This window comes from Canis aureus, chromosome 1 (assembly GCF_053574225.1).
Source record: "Canis aureus isolate CA01 chromosome 1, VMU_Caureus_v.1.0, whole genome shotgun sequence".
NCBI classification, from domain to species: Eukaryota; Metazoa; Chordata; class Mammalia; order Carnivora; family Canidae; genus Canis; species Canis aureus.
Genome location: NC_135611.1, coordinates 99,465,225 through 99,484,759, shown reverse-complemented (window position 1 = coordinate 99,484,759; position 19,535 = coordinate 99,465,225). Strand labels below are relative to the sequence as shown.

Here is a 19,535-nt window from a genome sequence, read left to right as displayed (position 1 = left end):
GACAGACACCAGTGCCTGCAGTGGGGACTTGGGAGTCTATGGGAAATTTAAAAAAAACATTTCTTATTCCAAAAAAACAAAAACATTTCTTATTCTGTCATATTGGTGCAAGAAATAAGGAACAGACCACTTATATGTGGGCCCGAGAGGACCTTAGGGACTCACAACTTGGGGCAGGGGGAGGCCCGGGGAGGGGCCAGCCTCCACCACCTGCCACCAGGGCCTAGTCCAGCATCACGGCAAGTCTGTTGTGTGGCCCGAAGCAGGCGCTCTGTGCCTGGTGTCATGCTGCCGACATAAACACCCGGGCCATGCCCCCCACACAGATGGAAACGTCCAGGGAGGTTAGGGGATCCTGAGGACATAGGTGGCAGGTGTGGCCCTGGGATACCACCTGGATGTCCCATCAGCAGTGGCAGCGACCTTCCTTACCCCGCTGTCAAAGAAGCCTTCTCTCATCCCACCTATTGCCGGGGTGTCCGAGCCCTGACACGTCCCTGCTGGTCCTCACTGCCCATCGGCACCTCCTGGCCAGGACCTCAGACAAGGGGCTGGCAGACCACGGACAGTGGGAGGGACGGGTCCAGGGCTCCAGGGGTCATGGGTGCATCCTGCTACTGCTGCGGACAGATGGAGCTGGACAGCCTGCCCCTGGGCTCCGGTGTCCCCTCTGCTTCACCTCTGGTATTTGTTTCCTCAGGGGCTGACTGGGGACCCCATGGCCACCCCCCACCCCGCATCCACACCACGCGGCTCTAAGCTGGGCTGTGGGGAAGGCAGGGGCGTGCCATGGAGCACGGAGGCCGTAGCCAGATACTTGCCTGGTTCTGCCTAAGCACAGACACCTGCTTCTGCAGGCTGATGTTCTCCTCCTCCAGCTCTGAGTAGTCCTGCAGCAGGCGAGCCTCGCGGAACTTGTACTCCTTAATGTCATCCCGCAGGCGGCCACGCTGGGTCTCCACATTCTGGTTGATCTGTGTGGGCAGTGGCCACGAAAGTGACTTAGGGCCCTGGGGAGCCGGGAAGTGTGCCCCAGGTGTGCCCTCGGACTCAGCACCGTGCCCCACTGCTTGTATCCGAGAAGCGAAAATGCAGGTCCACACGGTACCAAGTATGCAAACTCCCCAGAAGCCCGCCTGACAAACAGGGAAACAACACGTGGTCGGTCCACACAACGGGGTGTCATGTAGCCATAAGAAGAAGGTGATGCCACAGCTGTGACGTGCAGGAACCTGGGACCCCCACCACAAGAGAAGGAGACCAGATGCATGGTTATGGTTGTGTGACTCCAGGTGTTCAGAACAGACCGACCTGCAGGCAGAGGAGGAGGAGAAGGGGCGGGCACCGGGGGCAGTGACGGAGCATCCAGAGTGCACCTGGGATGGTACCTGACGTGTGCACAGGTTAAGTGAGTAGTCAGGGATGTGGATTATCTCAGGGAAGGGGCTTGAGGATTCAGGGTCAACACAGACGTGAGGCAAGTGTGGCAACCAGGACTCAGGGATTCCTAGCCTGCTGCCACAAGCGCCCTGACCAGGGCCTGGCTGGGTCCCCTGGCCTCCGTCCTGGGACATTCTGGGCTGTCCTGTTGTGTCACAGGGCAGTGAGTGGCTCCCCGAGCCCTGTCCACTGGGCCAGCTCCCTTCTGTGCCGAAACAAATGGCCATGCTGACAGCCCACCCTGACCTCCTGGACCCTCTGCACCCCAGAACCGAGCGCCAGGCTGTACATGGGAAGCTGCACACTGGCTTTGCCCTTGACCGAAATGTAACCTGCATGCTGCAGAGCATCTGCCAATGGCGCGCTGTGGCTTCAGCAGGCCCAGAGTGAGTTACCTCACTTCCCGTGCACATGGAGTACGTGCTGGCCCATCCCCCTTGCCTTCGCCCACACTCGTGGGACAAGGCCTGACGTGGCCCCTGGAGGGGTGGGAGCCAAGGCCTAAAACCCACCCAGGCCACAGGTTTGCACATCACGACCCACAGGCCGTGGTGAGACCCATGAGCAGCTCCCCCTGTGGCCTGGGCAGATCCAGCCTTCCCCATGCAGTGTGACATGCCCATGAGGTCTATGGGGTCCCCAGAAGTCACCCCACCCTCCTCCAGGGACAGCACAGCCTCCAAGCATAAGCCCTGGGGCTGACAGAGGGCACGTGAGTCCTGTGGGCAGTGAAGGGAGTCCCCAGCTCACAAGCTGGCCCCAAACACCACGTGGCAGGGCAGGCGAGGGAGCACCATCCACTGACGTGAGACCCAGATGCCTGCATTTTGGGCCCAAATTGGACACGGCAACTCTGCCAAGCACACGCCCAACTCTGAGCACTCAAACCAGTTCCAACTGGCCACTGGGTGGTTTGGTTCCCCCAAAGAAGCATCTTCTTCCAGGTGGCCTGTCAACTGCAGCCCTGAGGACAGGCACAGCCAGAAAGCAGGGGACGTCCTGTCCTGACAGGCCAGAGAAGGTGGGCGCGGGAGGACCAGAACTCGGGGGCCTGGCAGGCTCCCTCTCCGTGCCCTCGAAGCCTCCAACCCGGCACCTAGCACACTCATGCCTCAGCCCCCAGGCGCCCTGAGTGGGAGTAGACCCTCCCCTTCCATGAGGAAACCATGCAGAGGCGAACGCGCGGACACATGGAACTGTGCAAAGACAAACACACACCCACGCACTCTGGGCAAAATGCTGTCCTCACACGGGCCAAGCCAGGCCTCTACTCACCAGCCCTGTCCACCCCAAGAAGGACTGAGGCCCCCAAGTGGGTGTATGGGGGGTGAGCAGTGAGGTCATGCCAAGGAGACTCCCTGCCTGGAAGGTTCCAAAGCAGTGCTGATGCCCTAGGCCATGGGTCCTGCCACCTGGAGCATGGCCACTGGACTCTGGGTGTGGGGAAAGAGTAGCAGGACAGGGAATACAGGGCCCAGCCCTCACGAGGGGCCTGTGACAACTGCACAAGCCAGCCAAAGGACATGGAGGGGTCTTGGGGCTTGGGGGGGGGGTGTCTCCCCTCCCACCCCAGCAGGTTCTAGGCAGGTTAGCAGCAACAGCCCAGGCGGGACCTGCTGTCTCCAGGCAGACACCGCAGCTGGTCTGGTCAAGCAATGTGGCATCTGCAGGGACATGGATGCTGCCACAGCTGCTGTGGCCAGAAGGAGGGCCGGCCCTTGGCGGGGACAGGAGGGGGCAGCCAGGGACCTTCTCCTGGTCCAGAGACCCCCAAGCACCTGGCAGGTGTGTCCCGTGTGCAGCTGCAGAGACCAAGGCTGGCCTGAGTTCACCTGAGCCAGCCGTCCAGGCAGGGGGTCCACCTGTAGACACGCGGCCTAGACCCCCAACCCCCTGGGGGCTGTGCACCTCCTGGTGGGGTCGGTTCCCAGGAGACCCACCCTCTTCCTCCTCTGTGTGGGACTCCACCCCTGCTGCCTCACCTACACACCACAACCCCCACCTGGAGCCTGGCAAGGCTGCTCCTGACCCCTACCCGCCCTTCCAGCCAGCTCCAGGCACCACCAGGCAGCAACCAAGCCTCCCTGGCTCCTGCCCTGGGTTCCAGGGCACAGAATTCCACTGGGCTGTCTGTCATTTACTCCAGGGCTCAAGGCACGTGCAGTCCACCTGGGGCAGCAAGGACAGGGCCCCTGGGCAGAAAGGTCACCTGGGAGGGCCCCACTGGGCAGGTGAGGTGGACTGCCTCCAGCCCAGCCTCTCAAGGGCAGCCCCCCCTTGCCAAACAAGGACCCCCTTCCCCTCCCCCAGCGAATCCCTGGAAGGCCTCAGTCTGTGCACCAGACCTGACTGCCTCCAACCAACTGCTCCCCAGCCACCCCAGATTCTGCTTCTCCATCTCCAAAATGGGTCTCAAGGCCTTGTCCCAGGACAGATGCTAGCTGGGCCCATCCACACAAGTGAAGAGGTCAGAGGTCAGGACCTAGGGCTACCAGCCCAACCCTAGGCATGCGGACAAACCACCTGCTCCTTAGTTCCCCCCACCCCCACAGGGTCACCGAAAGGACAAGTTCTGGAGCAGCTGGAACCATCCCATGTGCTGAGCACACCTCACACAAATTGCACTACAGAGGCCACGAGGTCCTCCCGGAAAGCCGGCATTAAGCTGTTGGGGTTTGGTCAGAGGGCATGGTACAGCTGGCATAGCATGAAATGGGCATGGCAGCTGGACCGGGCACTGGGAACTACAGCTACCCTCAAAGAGGGGATGCCCCAGGGGGTGACCCCGCACAGCTTGCACGTCACACCAAGGCAGGTGGAGAGTGGCCTCCTGGGGGCAGTGCATGTCATTACATGCATGTAGTCCTGGCTCCTCCACCAGGCCTGGCCGTGGGTGCCAGCCTCATGGGGAGAGGGGACGGCCACTTCAGAGGCCAGGAGGGAGCCTGGCACAGCAGCTCAGGGCAGCCACATGCCCAGGACCAGCAGAAGAGCGATAGGAACAGGGTGCGGATGGGGCTGGGCCTGTGGGGCGGGAGGCAGGGCCCTGAGAGAAAAAGGTGGCTGAGCGTGCATGGGGTGGGGAGTGGCCGGCTTCCTCCTGAAGCACCAACAGGAATGACAGGAATCCCAGCCCCACAAACCTGCTTCCTACAGGACCAGTTGAGCTCATGTCCTGACACCCAAAGCCAGGAGTCAGCAGCTTACCGGGGCTCTCCCCATGGCTCAGACATGAGGAGCCAAACAGCCCTGGCCAGGTGAGGCCACCTGGTGGGGCGAGGCTGCAACCACCTTGGTGAGGTCACCCTGCATTCCCAGAGGCCCTCCCCTCACCCCCACCGTGGTAATCCCGGTAATCCCACGGGAAGAAATGAACTCACGAACTCTGGCTCCACACATCTGAGGCCTGCCCACCCCCTGGATCCAAGCCCAGTTCTTCCCAGGCCTGCAGACCTGCATGAACTGTGACCCCAAGCCAGGGTAGGTGACCGTTCTCCACTGCTGCCAGCCCCTGGGCTGCGTCTCACACCACAGGAGCCCCGTGCCAGCCTCGGGTGGCCCTGATGTCGAAGCGTGGACCTCAGAACCACCCGTCCATCTGGTCGGCTGTCCCTGCCCCCAAAGTACACAGGGCAGAGAGCAGGTCCCCGTGGCCCAGAACGAGGCCCCTCGCTCTTGCTGATGAGAAGCCAGGGGCCTTAGGCCACGGCCAGAACAGCCCCCACAGACTCCAGGCCACACCCACTGCCCCGAGCTCGCTCACCCCCCTTGAGGATGGCTACATGCGGAAGGCACGACACACCTGCCCTGCCCTCCCCTGGGCTCGCCGGTACCTCCTTCAGCTCCTGCGCCACGGATGCCAGGCGCTCATTCTCCGACTGTGTGTTGGTGAGCACGTTCCGCAGCTGCTTCAGCTCCGTCTGCAGCTCCAGCACCTTTCGCACGTAGTACTGTTCCTTGGAGGCCGACTCCTGGATCAGACTCTCCTCCCGGCTCTCACCATCCGCGGCCACCTTCTTGTGGTTCGTGTGCGCCTGTCCAAACGCCTGCGCAGAGACCAGATTCTCGTAAGACAGAGGCCGCCGCCTGCAAGCCCTGAGGAGGACACCCCGGTGGGGACACTAGGGTTGGGGGGGATACAGGGGGTGGGCCATGGATGAGGGAGTGCAGGACACCTGAGGGCTACACAGGGCAGCAGGGCTAGTGGTCAGGTGGGAACAGAGCCAGGGAGGAGTGAGGTGGGGCTGATGGCCAAGTGGGGCCAGGCAAGGAATGACCCAGACGATGAGGTGGCTCTGGGACCCCCAGCAGCACAGACCCTTTCGGGAGTCAGGCTGCTGACCCAGGAGTGGGGCAGAGAAGTCCTGTCCTAGGACCAGGGCAGATCTGAGGCCCACATAGCACCCCTCTGCCCCATTTCAGATGGAGAAACAGGCCAGGGCGGCCTGGGAGGGTGTGAGCCCAGGTGTGGGCCAAGGGAGGAGATGGGAAGGTGAACCAGTCGACAGACCAGCGTGTGTGCCCCAGCGGGAGACCCCGCCCACCTGCCCAGTGTCTGGAGGAGAGCTGAGAGGACGCCCTAACCCCACCAGGCCCAGAGGGGAGAAGATGCCCCCATCCCCACCCCATCCCCATCCCCACCCCCACCCCAGGCCAAGGGAGGGCTCCCAGGGAGGAGGCGGGTACACCTGGCGTGGTGTAGCCGACCAGTCTCAGCCTAGGCCCAAGACTAGTCACCAGGACAACCCCCATGGGCCTCCCCCCTCACTGGCTACCCCATGCAGACTCCTTACAGCCTCCCTGCTCACTGGGAGGGCTCTTGAAGAAGGAAGAGTTGATGTCTTTATTTCTTGAAAGAAACGGGCATTTTCACTTATTTCACTATCTGAGATGAAACCTAGGAATTCTGTCCAAGAAAACTGGGAAAACAGGCATAAGGGGAAGGCTGTTACTGCACAGGACCACCTTCTGACATAAAGAACCAAACCGTAGAAAGCTGGTGGGGCCTGGCTAAAGGAAGCGCAGTCTGGTTGGGGTCAGCATTCTGTGAAAACGCCCATTTCTTTTCAAACCAAGTCAGCTCTGCTCTGAGACTCCGGGTGCTGTCCTCTTCTGTCTCAGTAGATAAAAAGTCTACACAGGACTTGCCCAGCCTGGGCAGTGGCCCTGACCCCTAGCTGCACAGCAGCCTGGGGTAAGCAAAACCTACCTAACTTCTGGAAGCAGAGCAAGGACCTGACCCACAGGGCAGGTGTGCTGGAGAGCCCCGGCCAGCTGAGGGCTTCCCCCTGAGCCTGCAGACAAGCCCAACCAGGTGGCCAGGGCCAATTACACGCACAGCCTCAAATTGGAGTGTGGACATCCCACTGGGTGTGGGGTCAACCATTAGAGGCTGTCCCAAGGCCAGACAGCTCAACGCGGTGATGCATGCAAGCGTGTGCACATGCACGTCCAGGCCTGCCAGCCACGGCCCAGAGACTGGTACCTCCTGCTGAGCTAAGAGGACAGTCACAGGGACTGGGAGTGGCTCCTCATGCAAAAGTGATCATTAACTGGGAACTTTGTGTCAATTTTCAAGTCATAGGACAACCAAGTAGTGAGGCACAGGGCACAAGCAAGCTCCAGGACAGCCCTCATCTGCCTCAAAGGGCCCGTGGCCATGGTGCTGGAGGAGATGGTGGGGAGCAGGCCAGGAGGCCTTCAGGGAGGAGGCAGTGCTGCAAGACGGTGGACAAGGCAGCAAAGGCAGCAGACCTGTGGACAGAGGGGACAGTCAGTGCGAACCTGTGAGGGCACCACCCAGGTGGACCACATGGAGTCACCAGCGGGGGGGGCAAGGAGGTGGAGCAGGTTGTGACCTACACAGCTGAAGGCTTCAGACCACATCCCCGAACAACGCACAGGAATAACAACAGCACCATCTCGCACTCAGGGAAACCAGCAGGCCACAGCAGTGAGCATGGCTCAGACTGGCGCCATGGTAGCTGGGGGCTCAGGATGCAGGCCGAAGCCGGCACACACGGGGCGGCGACCCTGAGGCCATGGAAGGTATGCAAGATGGAATCACAGAGTGATGCGAGGGGAGCACTCACTGCAGGGATTAGCAGCCGTCCACGATGCAGAATAGACTGGCAGGCTGAAGACACAACTGTGGGTTACCCAGGGTAGGAGGAGCCCCAGGGAAGAGGAGGGTGAGGACAGAATACGCACTAGAACCCAGAATGGTCTAAGACATCCAGAATTACACATAGTGGCGCGTCCAGCCCTGAGCACAAGTAACATGAGAGAAGCCACACGAAACTCCCTAAAGCCGGCATAGCAGAAGAAACACTAAAACCACCCAGAGGGATAAGCAGTACAAGATGATATCAAATTTCTCCGGCTATGGGACACAGCAGAATCACCCTGAGAAAAAACAAAGCAAACCCATTACCGAGAGCGCTCTGCCCATGAACCTCCACAAACAGCCATGAGATGAAGACAAGGGCTTGAAAGGACTGAGCACCTGCAGACCTGAATGACCAAGACATTCAATAAAATCCTTCAGGCAGAAGAAAAACAATACCAGATGGAAATCTAGATTTAGGAAGAGGAGTGAAAAGCATCAGAATTGATAATTACGGAATAAATATAAGAGACTTACTGTTCTTATTAAATTCCTTTAAAAGATAATTAACCAGGGACTCAGGGCCATCTGAATCAAACTGCCAATGGCTTTTTTTGCAGAAATGGAAATTCATATAGGATTGCAAGGGGTCCAGAACAGCTAAAACAATATTGAAAACAAAACAGGAAGACTCAAATTCTCTATTTCAAAAACTTTATATAATGCTACTGTGACAATGACCGTGTGGTACTGGCATAAGACAATCCAGACCAATGCAACACAAGAGTCCAGAAATAAACTGTTGCATATGCGGCCAATTATTTTTGACAACAGTAAAAAGATAATTCAGTGATGAAAGAATAATTTTCAAAAAATGGACATCCACATGCAAAACAATGAAGGTGAATCCCTACCTCACATCATATATACAAATCAACCCAAAATGGATCAGAAACCTAAATGCAAGAACTACAACTAAAACTTTCTGAAAAGGGGCATACATCTGCGTGGCTCAGTGATGGAGCATCTGCCTTCGGCTCAGGTTGTGATCCTAGAGTCCCAGGATTGAGTCCCACATCGGGCTCCCTTCATGGAGCCTGCTTCTCCCTCTACCTGTGTCTCTGCCTCTCTCTCTCAGTCTCTCACGAATAAATTTAAAAAATCTTAAAAAAAAAAACTCTCAGAAAAAAAAAAAAACAGGGATTAATCTTCATGAACTTATTGGCAATGGGTTTTTAACATGTGACACCATAAGCATGAGCAAAAACAACAAAAATAAACTGACTTCATAAAAATTAAAACATTTGGTATCAAACGTTTATTAAATATGGCACCAAAGAACATCATCAAGTGGAAAGACAAGCTACACAATAGGAGAAAATACTTTAAAAGAAAACCATTTATTTATTTATGAGAGAGAGGATGGGGGGGGGAGGGAGAGAGAGAAAGAGAGTCTCAAGCAGACTCCTCTCCGAGCAGCGCTCGACATGGGGCTCAGTCTCACAACCCTGAGATCATGACCTGAGCTGAAATCAAGTGTCAGACACCTAATTCACTGAGCCACCCAGGGGCTCAGGAGAACATACTTTTAAATCTTCTATCTGATAAGGTTCTACTGTCTAGAATATATAAAGAATGCCTGTAACTCAACAATAAAAACACAGCCTAATTTAAAAATGGACAAAGAATTTGAATAGACATTTCTCCAAAATATAAATAAACGAGGGGGCAGCCTGGGTGGTTCAGCGGTTTAGCACCTGCCTTCAGCCCAGGGCATGATCCTGAAGACCCGGGATTGAGTCCCACATCAGGCTCCCTGCATGGAGCCTACTCCACGCTCTGCCTGTGTCTCTGCCTCTCTCTCTCAAGAATAAATAAAAAAATAATCTTAAAAAAATAAATAAAAGACAAATAAGCTCAAGAGAAGACACTCAATGTAAGCAGACAATAGGGAAATGGAAGGCAAGTCAAAAGCATAATGAGATAACTGTAATGGAGGATAAAATAAGGAAAATAACAAGTGCTAGCAAAAATATGGAAGAACCAGAACCCTCATGTATTGCTGGTGGGAATGGAAAATGATGCAGCTGCTGTGAAAACCAGCCTGGCAGACCCTCGAAAAGTTAAACAGAGTATCATATGGTCCTACAATTCACTCCTGGGCATAAACTCAAAAGAAATTAAAATATACATCTATATGAAAACTTGAACGCTAATTTTCATAATAGCCAAAAAGTAAAGACAACGCAAAAATCTACTAACTGATAAATGGATAAACAAAATGTGGCCTATCGGGATCCCTTGGTGGCGCAGCGGTTTGGCGCCTGCCTTTGGCCCAGGGCGCGATCCTGGAGACCTGGGATCGAATCCCACGTCAGGCTCCCGGTGCATGGAGCCTGCTTCTCCCTCTGCCTGTGTCTCTGCCTCTCTCTCTCTCTCTGTGTGACTATCATAAATAAATTTTTTAAAAAATGTGGCCTATCTATACAACAAAATATCAGTAATAAGTCAGAATGAATTACTGATACACAGTACAACATACATGGACTCTGAAAATATTCTGTTATATGAAAAAAACAAAAAACAGTCACAAAGGACTACATATTGTATGATTCCATTTATGTGAAATATCCAAACTGGGCAAATCTATAGAGAGTGTACACAGATTGATGGTTGCTCAAGGCTGGAGATGGAGCTGGAAGGCTGGAAGGGGTGACAGCTAAGGCTCAGAATATCTTTTTTTTTTTAAGATATTTATTTTTTGAGAGAGAAAGAGAGAGATTGCGAGCACTAGCAAGGGGAGAGGGGCAAAGGGAGACAGAGAAGCAGACTCCCCACTGAGCAGAGAGCCTGACTCAGGGCTCAATCCCAGGGCCCTGAGAACATGACCTGAGCCCAAGGCAGAGGCTTAACTGACGGAGCCACCCAGGTGCCCCAGCTCAGGGTATCTTTCGACTAATGAAAATATTCTAAAATTGGTCATGGTATCAATGCACAACTCTATGAATACACTAGAAGCCAATAAATTGTACATTTCTTTGGATTGTACGTTTTTTAAAAAGATTTTATTTTTAAGTAATCTCTGCACCCAACATGGGGCTTGAACCCACAACCCCGAGATCAAGAGTCACACACTCCACTGATGGGGCCAGCCAGATATCCCTGAGTTGTACATTTTTTTTTTTATTTAAAAAAATTTTTTTAATGAGAGAGGGAGAGAGAGAGAGAGAATGCAGCAGAGACACAGGCAGAGGAAGAAGCAGGCTCCATGCAGGGAGCCTGATGTGGGATTCGATCCTGGGTCTCCAGGATCAGGCCCCTGGGCTGAAGGCGGCGCTAAACCGCTGAGCTACCCGGGCTGCCCTTAGTTGTACATTTTATTTTATTTTATTTTTTTGAGTTGTATATTTCAAATGAGTTAACTGCATGGTATGTTAATTATATAAATAAATAAAGCTGTTAAAAATAAAGTTGTTTACAAATATTAAAGGATAGAAAAAGATAAACTATGCTAATACCCATCAAAAGAAACCTAGAATGCTTCTATTGATATTAGATAAAGTAGATTTCACTGCAAAGAATATTACCACAAATAGAGGGTTATTTCATGAGAATGAGGCTAATTACAAAAAATATAATTCTAAATGTGTATGCACCTAATAACAGAGCTTCAAAATACATGAAGCAAAAACTAATAGATCTCCAAGAATAAATAGATCCAAAATTTTAGTTGGAAGCCTCCAAAGTCATCTCTCAGTTACTCAGACTGAGAAGACAAAAGTATCAGTAGTAGGACATAAACAATACAAACAACACTATTGACTAAACTGGCCCAAGGGACATGTAAGGAACCCCAACCAACGGCAAGAGCTCATACATTCTTTTCAGGGACACATGGAACATTGACCCAGACGGGCCGTATTCTGGGACATTAAACACATCTCAAAATTAAAAGGATTCAGGCCATACAAAGTAGGTGCTCTACCCACAGAAAATTAAATGAAAAATCAGTAACAGAAAGATCTGTTCAGAAAATCCCTACACAGGGCAGCCCTGGTGGCTTAGCGGTTTAGCAGCGCCTTCAGCCTGGGGCATGATCCTGGAGACTCAGGATGGAGTCCTACGTCAGGCTCCCTGCATGGAGTCTGCTTCTCCCTCTGCCTGTGTCTCTGCCTCTCTCTCTCTCTCACATGAATGAATGAATGAATGAATGAATGAATGAATAAAATATTAAAAAAAAAGAAAATCTCTACATATTTGGCAATTAAACAACATACTTCTAAATAATGCATGGATTAAAGATGAAATACTTTTTAAGTATTTTTTCTTAAAGATTTATTTATTTAATCATGAGAGACAAACAGAGAGAGAGAGAGACAGACAGACAGAGGCAGAGACACAGAGGGAGAAGCAGGCTCCCATGCAGGGAGCCTGATGCGGGACTCGATCCCGGATCCCAGAATCACAACCTGAGCTGAAGGCAGACACCCAACCACTGAGCCACCCAGGCATCCCCTTTCTAAGTATTTTTAACAGAATAAAAATGAAATGAATATGAGAATTTGTAGGATGCCACTAAAGCAAGTATTTAGGATATTTATAGCACTACATGACTATTTAGAAAAAAACAATCCAAAACCTTAGCTTTCACATTACAAACTAGACCAGGTACTGTGTATGGGGCTTGAAGGCAGAGCTAACAGCCTTGCAGTGCTGAGGAGTAGCGTCCAGTGTTCACTCCAGCTCCCCAAACCTGCTTCTCTCCAGAGTTTTGCCCAAATGGTCCCAGGGCCTCCCAGGCCAAGGGATAAAGGTTTTCAAGACCTGCCTGATGGCTGCCACCCTCTTATCTCCTCATCCTAGGTATCAGGTTCCCTTGTATTGAACACAGAACTAACAACCCTACTGGAGCATGGATTGCACCCTCTCCACAGGCTGTGTGCTCCTCAGGGAGGACGGTTTCTCATTTATGGTGGGTCTTTGGGCCCATGTGCTGTGTGACAAGAGTTTAGCCAGTCACACGGTCTCCCTTCTCAGCCAGGTGCCTGTGTATTAACTCAGACACTCAACCAACACTGGACAGCATGGGCGGGGGACAGAGAAAGAGATGAGCACACACTGCCTAAAATCCTCTCGAGCACTCACCCTCTGGTGGGGGTGTGTGTGAGTCATACATCCAACTACTCAGGAAAACAGCAGGTGCTAATGCTAAGCACATACCTGTACTATGTATATGTTCTGCCAAAGCAAGCACATACATACCTGTTCTATGACCCTCAATTCCCACTTGGAAGAGAAATACCTACATGTGTGTATGAAAAGATATGGGTTTTTTTTAAATTTTTATTTATTTATGATAGTCACACACACAGAGAAAGAGAGAGAGGCAGAGACATAGGCAGAGGGAGAAGCAGGCTCCATGCACCGGGAGCCCGACGTGGGATTCGATCCCGGGTCTCCAGGATCGCGCCCTGGGCCAAAAGCAGGCGCCAAACCGCTGCACCACCCAGGGATCCCTGAAAAGATATGTTTATAGGAATATGATTTACAAAAGCCTCAGACCAGACAGCTCCCAGCAGTCTGTCGATAGAAAGTATGTGATCCAGTCACATGATGGAATACTACACAGAAATTAAAATTAGTAGGTCACTGTTACACAGACAACAGATGAATCTCACATCATGTTGGAAGGAGCCAGACACAATAAATAGAGCAAATACTGTGTGACTCCATTGATACACACAGCTTTAAGGATAAGTAAGATGAATCTATGCTGCTAGAAGTCTGGACAGGGGTGGCCTCTGGTTGGGATGGGCCCTCGAGGAAGGCTTGTAAGGCTGGAGTGTTCCAATTCTTGATGTGCTATGTTCAGCTTATGAAATTTCACACTTATGACTTGTGCTCTATTTCCTCCCAATTAAAAGTAAAAATAAAAATAAAACTCTAGAAGAAGAGCAAATGTAATTCGAAGAAAAAAAGGCCAAAGTAGGGGACACTCAGGTGGCTCAGCGGTAGAGCATCTGCCTTTGGCTCAGGGCATGACCCCGGGGTCCTGGGATCGAGTCCCTCATCAGGCTCCCCACAGGGAGCCTGCTTCTCCCTCTGCCTTATCTCTGCCTCTCTCTGTGTCTCTCATGAATAAATAAATTAAATATTAAAAAAAAAAGACCAGAGTAGAAATCAGTGATATAGAAAAAAAGATAAAGAAAATCAATGAAATCAAAAGCAAGTTCATTGAAAAGGTCAGTCAAATTGATAAACTACCCAGCCTAATGAGGGTTGGGGGCAGATGATGGATACCAAGAATGAATGGTGACAGCACTACAAACACTAAAACTAATAGGGGAATATTATTAACACCTTTACACTAATAACTTTGACGACTTAGTTGAAATGGACAAATTCTTTAAAAGACAAACCACTGAGTCTGCTCAAGAAGAAACAGATAATCTAGAGGGCATTAGGTGAAGTGAAGTAAATCAGACAGAAATACTACATGATCTCTCCTCTATGTGGCATCTGAAAAAAACCAAGAGCCATGCTCATAGATACAGAGAATGGATTAGTGGTTACCAAAGGCAAAGAGCTTTGAAATAGGCAGAGGTTAAAAAACAGAAAGCAATTTTTTAAAAAGATTGATTGATTGATTGATTGATGATAGACATAGAGAGAGAAAGAGAGAGAGGCAGAGACACATGAGGAGGGAGAAGCAGGCTCCATGCCAGGAGCCCAACGCGGCACTCGATCCCGGGACTCCAGGATCACACCCTGGGCCAAAGGCAGGCGCTAACCCGCTAAGCCACCCAGGGATCCCCCTACAAAAAGCAATTTTAAAAAAGCTAAAAAAAAAAAAAAAAAAAAAAAAGCTAACTGTATTGAGTTTTCCTTAAGTTCTTTATTTACCATCCTCACCATTTTTAAGTGTACAGTCCAGTAGTGTTGATGACATTCACACTGCTGTACAATATGTCTCCAGAACTCTTCATTTTTTTTTAAAAGGACAATGCAAAGACAAGACACAGACTGAAAGAAAATCTACACAAATCACAATCTGATAAAGGACTTCTTTCCAAAATATAAGAGCTCTCAAAACTGAGTAAGAGAAACTACCCCATAAAATACGAGCAAAAGAACTGAACAGATGTTTCCTGTAGAAAGACACATGTGTGGGAAAGGAGGGCACGAGATGCTCAGAGGACAGTGACTGGGGAGATGCCTCTCATACTCCAGGAACTTGGGGATGAAGACACCTGCCCCCCACTGAGGCCGGCACATGCCACCCTGCTGCCAGGGTATGGACAGGCAGGAAACCTGGCAGCTTCTTCAAGGGGTATGCAGACACCTGATATGAGGCACAGCCGTCCACCCCAGGTCATCATCCAAGAGCAGCGACAACGGTGTGCAGACTGAGCGTCCCGCAGGAAGGCCTGTGATACCTGCCAATCCTCCTGAAGAAGCATGGGGAGGGCGTCGGATCCATGCCGGCCCCTCTCCGTCAGCGACACCCCTCCAGCTGTTTACCCCAGGTGTCCTACCCCAGCTAGGAGGCCCCATCCCTGTGCTCACTGCTCAGCTCACAGGCCAGAGGCCGGGAATCTGAGGTGAAGGCCATGCCCCTGTCCCGCTCCCACCACCTGAATCTCTGCTGATCAAAGCATGCCCCAACACCCAGCACCACCTGGAAACCTGCTTCCCCCCCAGGAAGTGCTCGGAGCAGCAGTGTGCACCCTGACGGCATGTGAGGCTGTGGGCGTGCTCGTCCTGCCCTGCCTTGCTCCTCTCAGGCCAGTGTTCACTGAACGCCCCAAACTTCCCTGGCTGCTATGAGGAAGAAAGCTGATGCCTTCCTGGACCGCAGGATGCACGTCTGGGCTTGGAGGTACCCAAAGCCGTGCTGGGGTGATGTTCCCAGAGGGGCACACCCTGCCCACAGTCCTGAAGTGCCCGGGCCAGGCGAGCTCCAGCGTGGCCGGGCACGCCCAGGCGTGAGGTCACGGGCAGCTGTACACACGTTCATCCTTGCCATGTGGACACAGCACACACACCTGTACTCAGGGCCACATGTGGCAGGGGAGACTGGGCTTGCCAGGCAAGGAGGGGTTCCTGGGGCAGGGGCAGTGGGGGGGGGGGGCGGCAGCAGGAGCACATGTCGGGCAGGGCAATCCCCAGGGGCCATGAGACTTTAGCAGCGGGGAGTACCTTCCCCAGGGGGCTGGACGGTGGCGCAGGGTCGTGGGAGGACCAGGGCCCAGGGGATGTGGGATAGCAAGGGGCAGGCCCTCCCCACACCATCCTCACCTGCCTGGTACGCAACCACCGCAGGCCCAGCATGCCACAGCCTCTTCACAGGCTGGGCGGGCAGTGACCACGAGGGGCGTGTGATCCTCCATCGGTCCCCGCTGGCACACAGGAGGCTCCAGACCCTTGGCCCCCACTGGGCCCCCACACCCTAGTGTGGCTGAGATGCACAGACAACAAGGGCCAAGCGCTTCTCCTGAGCAGGGGACAAGCAGCCTGGCCCTGGGAGGGAGGGGGGGTTGCTGCAGCCCTGCCAGCCACCCCTGCCCAAGCCTGGTTCTGTAGGCAAAGCTGCACCAAAACGGAAGCTGGGGTCACTGCCCTGGGTCCACGGGCACTAGAGGGAGGGCTTGGAGGGTCTCTGAGCCCCAGGTCCACACACGGTCAGCGACCCCGATGGGCGTGGAGAGTTGGCTGCCCGCAGGGTGTAGGGGACAAGGATGGGAGGGTGGGGATGTGGGGGCAAGCAGGAAGAGACCCCAAGCTGCTCTGCACTCTGGGCACCAGATCTGTGCTTGCCAGGCCCCCAGGGAACACCTGTAGCTCCAGAGCAGGGACCTACTGCAGGTAGGGTCTGTCTGTCCCAGTGCTGTCTGCAGGCTGAAGGCCTAGGAGGCCGGAGGGCAGAAACCGGACCACCCCGCCCATTCCTGTTCCGCTGCCGCCCACACTGAATCCAAGCTCATCCCTTCCAGAGACACACCCAAAATTGATGTTTCCCAGCAGCTGGATGTCCCTCAGCCAAAGAGACACATGAAATCACCACCACACAGGCCCGGGGGCTGCGGCAACGGCTCCCAACTCCATCCTGTGGGGCAACAGCAGCCACAAATGGCACAGAGCTGTAAACTCTCTTGCCAGTCCAGGCTGAACGGCACGATGTGGCCTCAAGATGTAGTCTGCTGACCCCTGGTCTAAGCCAGCAGCTCATCACCCGCAGCCACTTGTGTGGCTTGTTATACAAGACTTAGAAGCGTACGTAGAAGGTCTGTCCCCAAGTCCAGCCTGGGCAAGGCTGTGCATCGGTCAGGCTTGGAGCGGGAGGGCTCTAGGGTCAGGGATGCGTTAGGAATAAGCCCAGAGGCAGGACTCAGCTAACTGGGAGGAGCCCTGGACAAGAAGCTCCCCCTCAGCCATGGCCAACCCCAGCACCTGGCCGACAGGGGAGTGGGGATCAGTACAGGGGGTGCTCGCTGCACCCTGGGCCCGTGCGACATGTCTGACCCAGCGCTGGGGCAGCTGGGAACCATGCCGGTGCAAGAGGCCTCGTGAAGCTAGAAGAGCAGCCCCACAAGGGACCGCCCCACGCGTGTGGTCAGCCAGTCCCCGGGGCCCTGGAGGGCATTCTGCTCTGCAGTAGCCACGCAGTCTGTCCCCCAAAGGGAGCGACCATGAGCTGGCCACCACCCTGGCCCATGGAGGCCGGCCCCTGGTTTCTCACATATGTATGTGGGGCCCAGAAACAGGTCTGTGTGAGGAGACAGAACCCAAACACTTAAAAACTGATCTCTTCAATAATATTCATACCCAAGAGGGCCTATAGGACAAATAGCAGGAAATGTATCCTCTCAGCACATGGGGATCGCCACCCGAGCAGCACTGTGCTGTGGGAGGGGGATACACTAAAAATACCCTGTAAGGATAAACACAAACACAGACTCAATAAGGTAAACAGACCCATCTCAAGGGAGGTGTCACAACAAAGGCTCAAAGCACAATAAAAAAGCAAAAGCAAGTGGGCTGGTGTATTTTGTCCACCTGGAGACGGTCTTACCCAGGGTGGTGGCCTACGTGGGGCACCTGCCTCTGAATCAGGCAACCAGAGGCCAGTGCCCCCGCCTGCCCTGTGCACCTCAGGAGGGTATGCTCATCAGGGCAGGGCCAGGGCTGCATCCCGAGCCTTGTGTCCACGGCCACAGCCACTACCAGCATGAGGGGGACAGGGGGCGGTCACCCAGAGCTTGGTGAGCACGCCAGAACTCCTACAGGAGCTCCCACCCTCCCCCACTGGGGGCCCAAGGACACATCGACCTGCCCTGGGAGCACCAATCCAGCGGCATCAACACCATTCAGTTACAAAGACACAGATGGGCTACCTGAAGGGTCAGCTTCAGCAAGCCTGCTAGAAGTCGGCCATGCAGTGCAATGCAAGGTGAGCTACAGACATTCCTGCCACAGCCAAACTGACGTGCGAAAGGGAAATTAGAGAGCAGCCGCACGAAGGCACACTCAGTACGATTGGTGGCGTCTCCAGCAAACCTCTGCAAGAATGCACGTGGTCACTGTCTTTACATCCTAACACGAGCACCTGAGCCGAGGTAAGTCCACCCAGGGAAGATGTAAAGATAGTGGACAGGCCCTGGGGTCCTGGCCCTAAAAAGGACAAGGCCAGGGAATCTGTCCTGGGTCAGAGAGGCAAGGATGCAAGTGGATGGCTTTACTTTGGAAGTGCACGGAGGAGCAGCCCCAGGAAATCCCCAACCCTCCCCAGGTAAACTGCTGAGGAGCACCTAACAGGGACAATTGATGTATAATTCCAACAGCAGAAAACCTTAACCCTTGGATGCTACTTCACCTAGAAACACAAGACTTAGTCGTAGGAAAGGACAACTCTGATGAGAGGTGTGAGTGCCACAGGGTCATGGGGAGCATGCACCACGCCACAGGCAGCACCTCCATGAGACTGGAGGAAGCTGCCCCGACCATCCGGGGTCACTGTAGAGCATGGTGAACTTTAGGCTGACCGTTAGCAAGCAGGACTCCCCTGTACCTCCTAAGACGACTGAAAGGTATGATCCATGTACCATCATACTTACTCTGTCAATGGGTATGATTCCGGGTATTTCAGTATATTCCCCGAGGGGTGCAGCCACCACCAACATGACTTCCACGCTCTCCTCACCCACTAGCGGTCACCCCCTAGCTCCCCTGCCCCAACTCCAAAACCACCAGTGTCCTTTCTGTGTCTGCAGGTTTGCCCATTCAGGACCTCTCACGGAGGGCGAACTTTACCCGACACGACCCCTGTACCCTGCCTCTCACGGGGCATCACGTTCCAAGGATGGTGCACGAGGGGCGGGTACCAGCGCTTCACCTCGGGGCTGCCTGGGATGATGTGGCTGTTAACACTCACGCGGCATCTGTGTTCATGGGTACACACATAGGAGCAACGCTAACTCTGTGTTTAACGCCCCAGGGAACCGCCACACTGTCTGCCAAGGCTGTCTCACCATACCACTTTCCACCAGCCAAGGGTAGGTTCTGATGTCCCCACATCATCATCAACACTTGCCTCGGTCTTTGATGCACTGTCCCATGGGCGTGAGGGCCCCTCCTGTTAAAGACCCAAACACTGACAACACTGGCCACCAGTCCTCACTAACATGCCTTTGCCATATCATCTCCCTTAACACCAGTCTCAAAGTCCTCAGGAGGATTCCACCTCATGTCTTTTTGGAGGAAGAAAGTAAGGCCCCAGGGGAGGAGGCCTCAGCTGTCCACGGCAGGGGACCACTGGGCCACCTCAACCCTTGGCCGCTCCTCCCTCTGTGCCAGCATCAGAACCACTCACGGCCCGATGACAGGAGGACCTGTACCCAGACCACTACAAACTCCAATGCATCAGTAAGAGAAAGGCAGACACGTTACAGAAACCTTGGTGAGGGTCCCCAACAGGCTCTTCACAAAGGAC

At 53.6% G+C, this 19,535-nt stretch overlaps 1 protein-coding gene across 2 annotated transcripts in view; it reads right to left on the bottom strand.

The window, feature by feature from the left end:
- The window catches only part of BICD2 (BICD cargo adaptor 2), a 39,053-nt gene that overhangs the window by 7,487 nt on the left and 12,031 nt on the right, over positions 1 to 19,535 (bottom strand). For both annotated transcript variants that reach the window (XM_077911003.1, XM_077911011.1), the window contains exons 2-3: positions 5,274 to 5,486; positions 822 to 974 (exon numbers count right to left, since the gene is read on the bottom strand). In XM_077911003.1, coding sequence (XP_077767129.1) covers positions 822 to 974; positions 5,274 to 5,486 — 366 coding nt within the window. The remainder of the gene's footprint in view (positions 1 to 821; positions 975 to 5,273; positions 5,487 to 19,535) is intronic.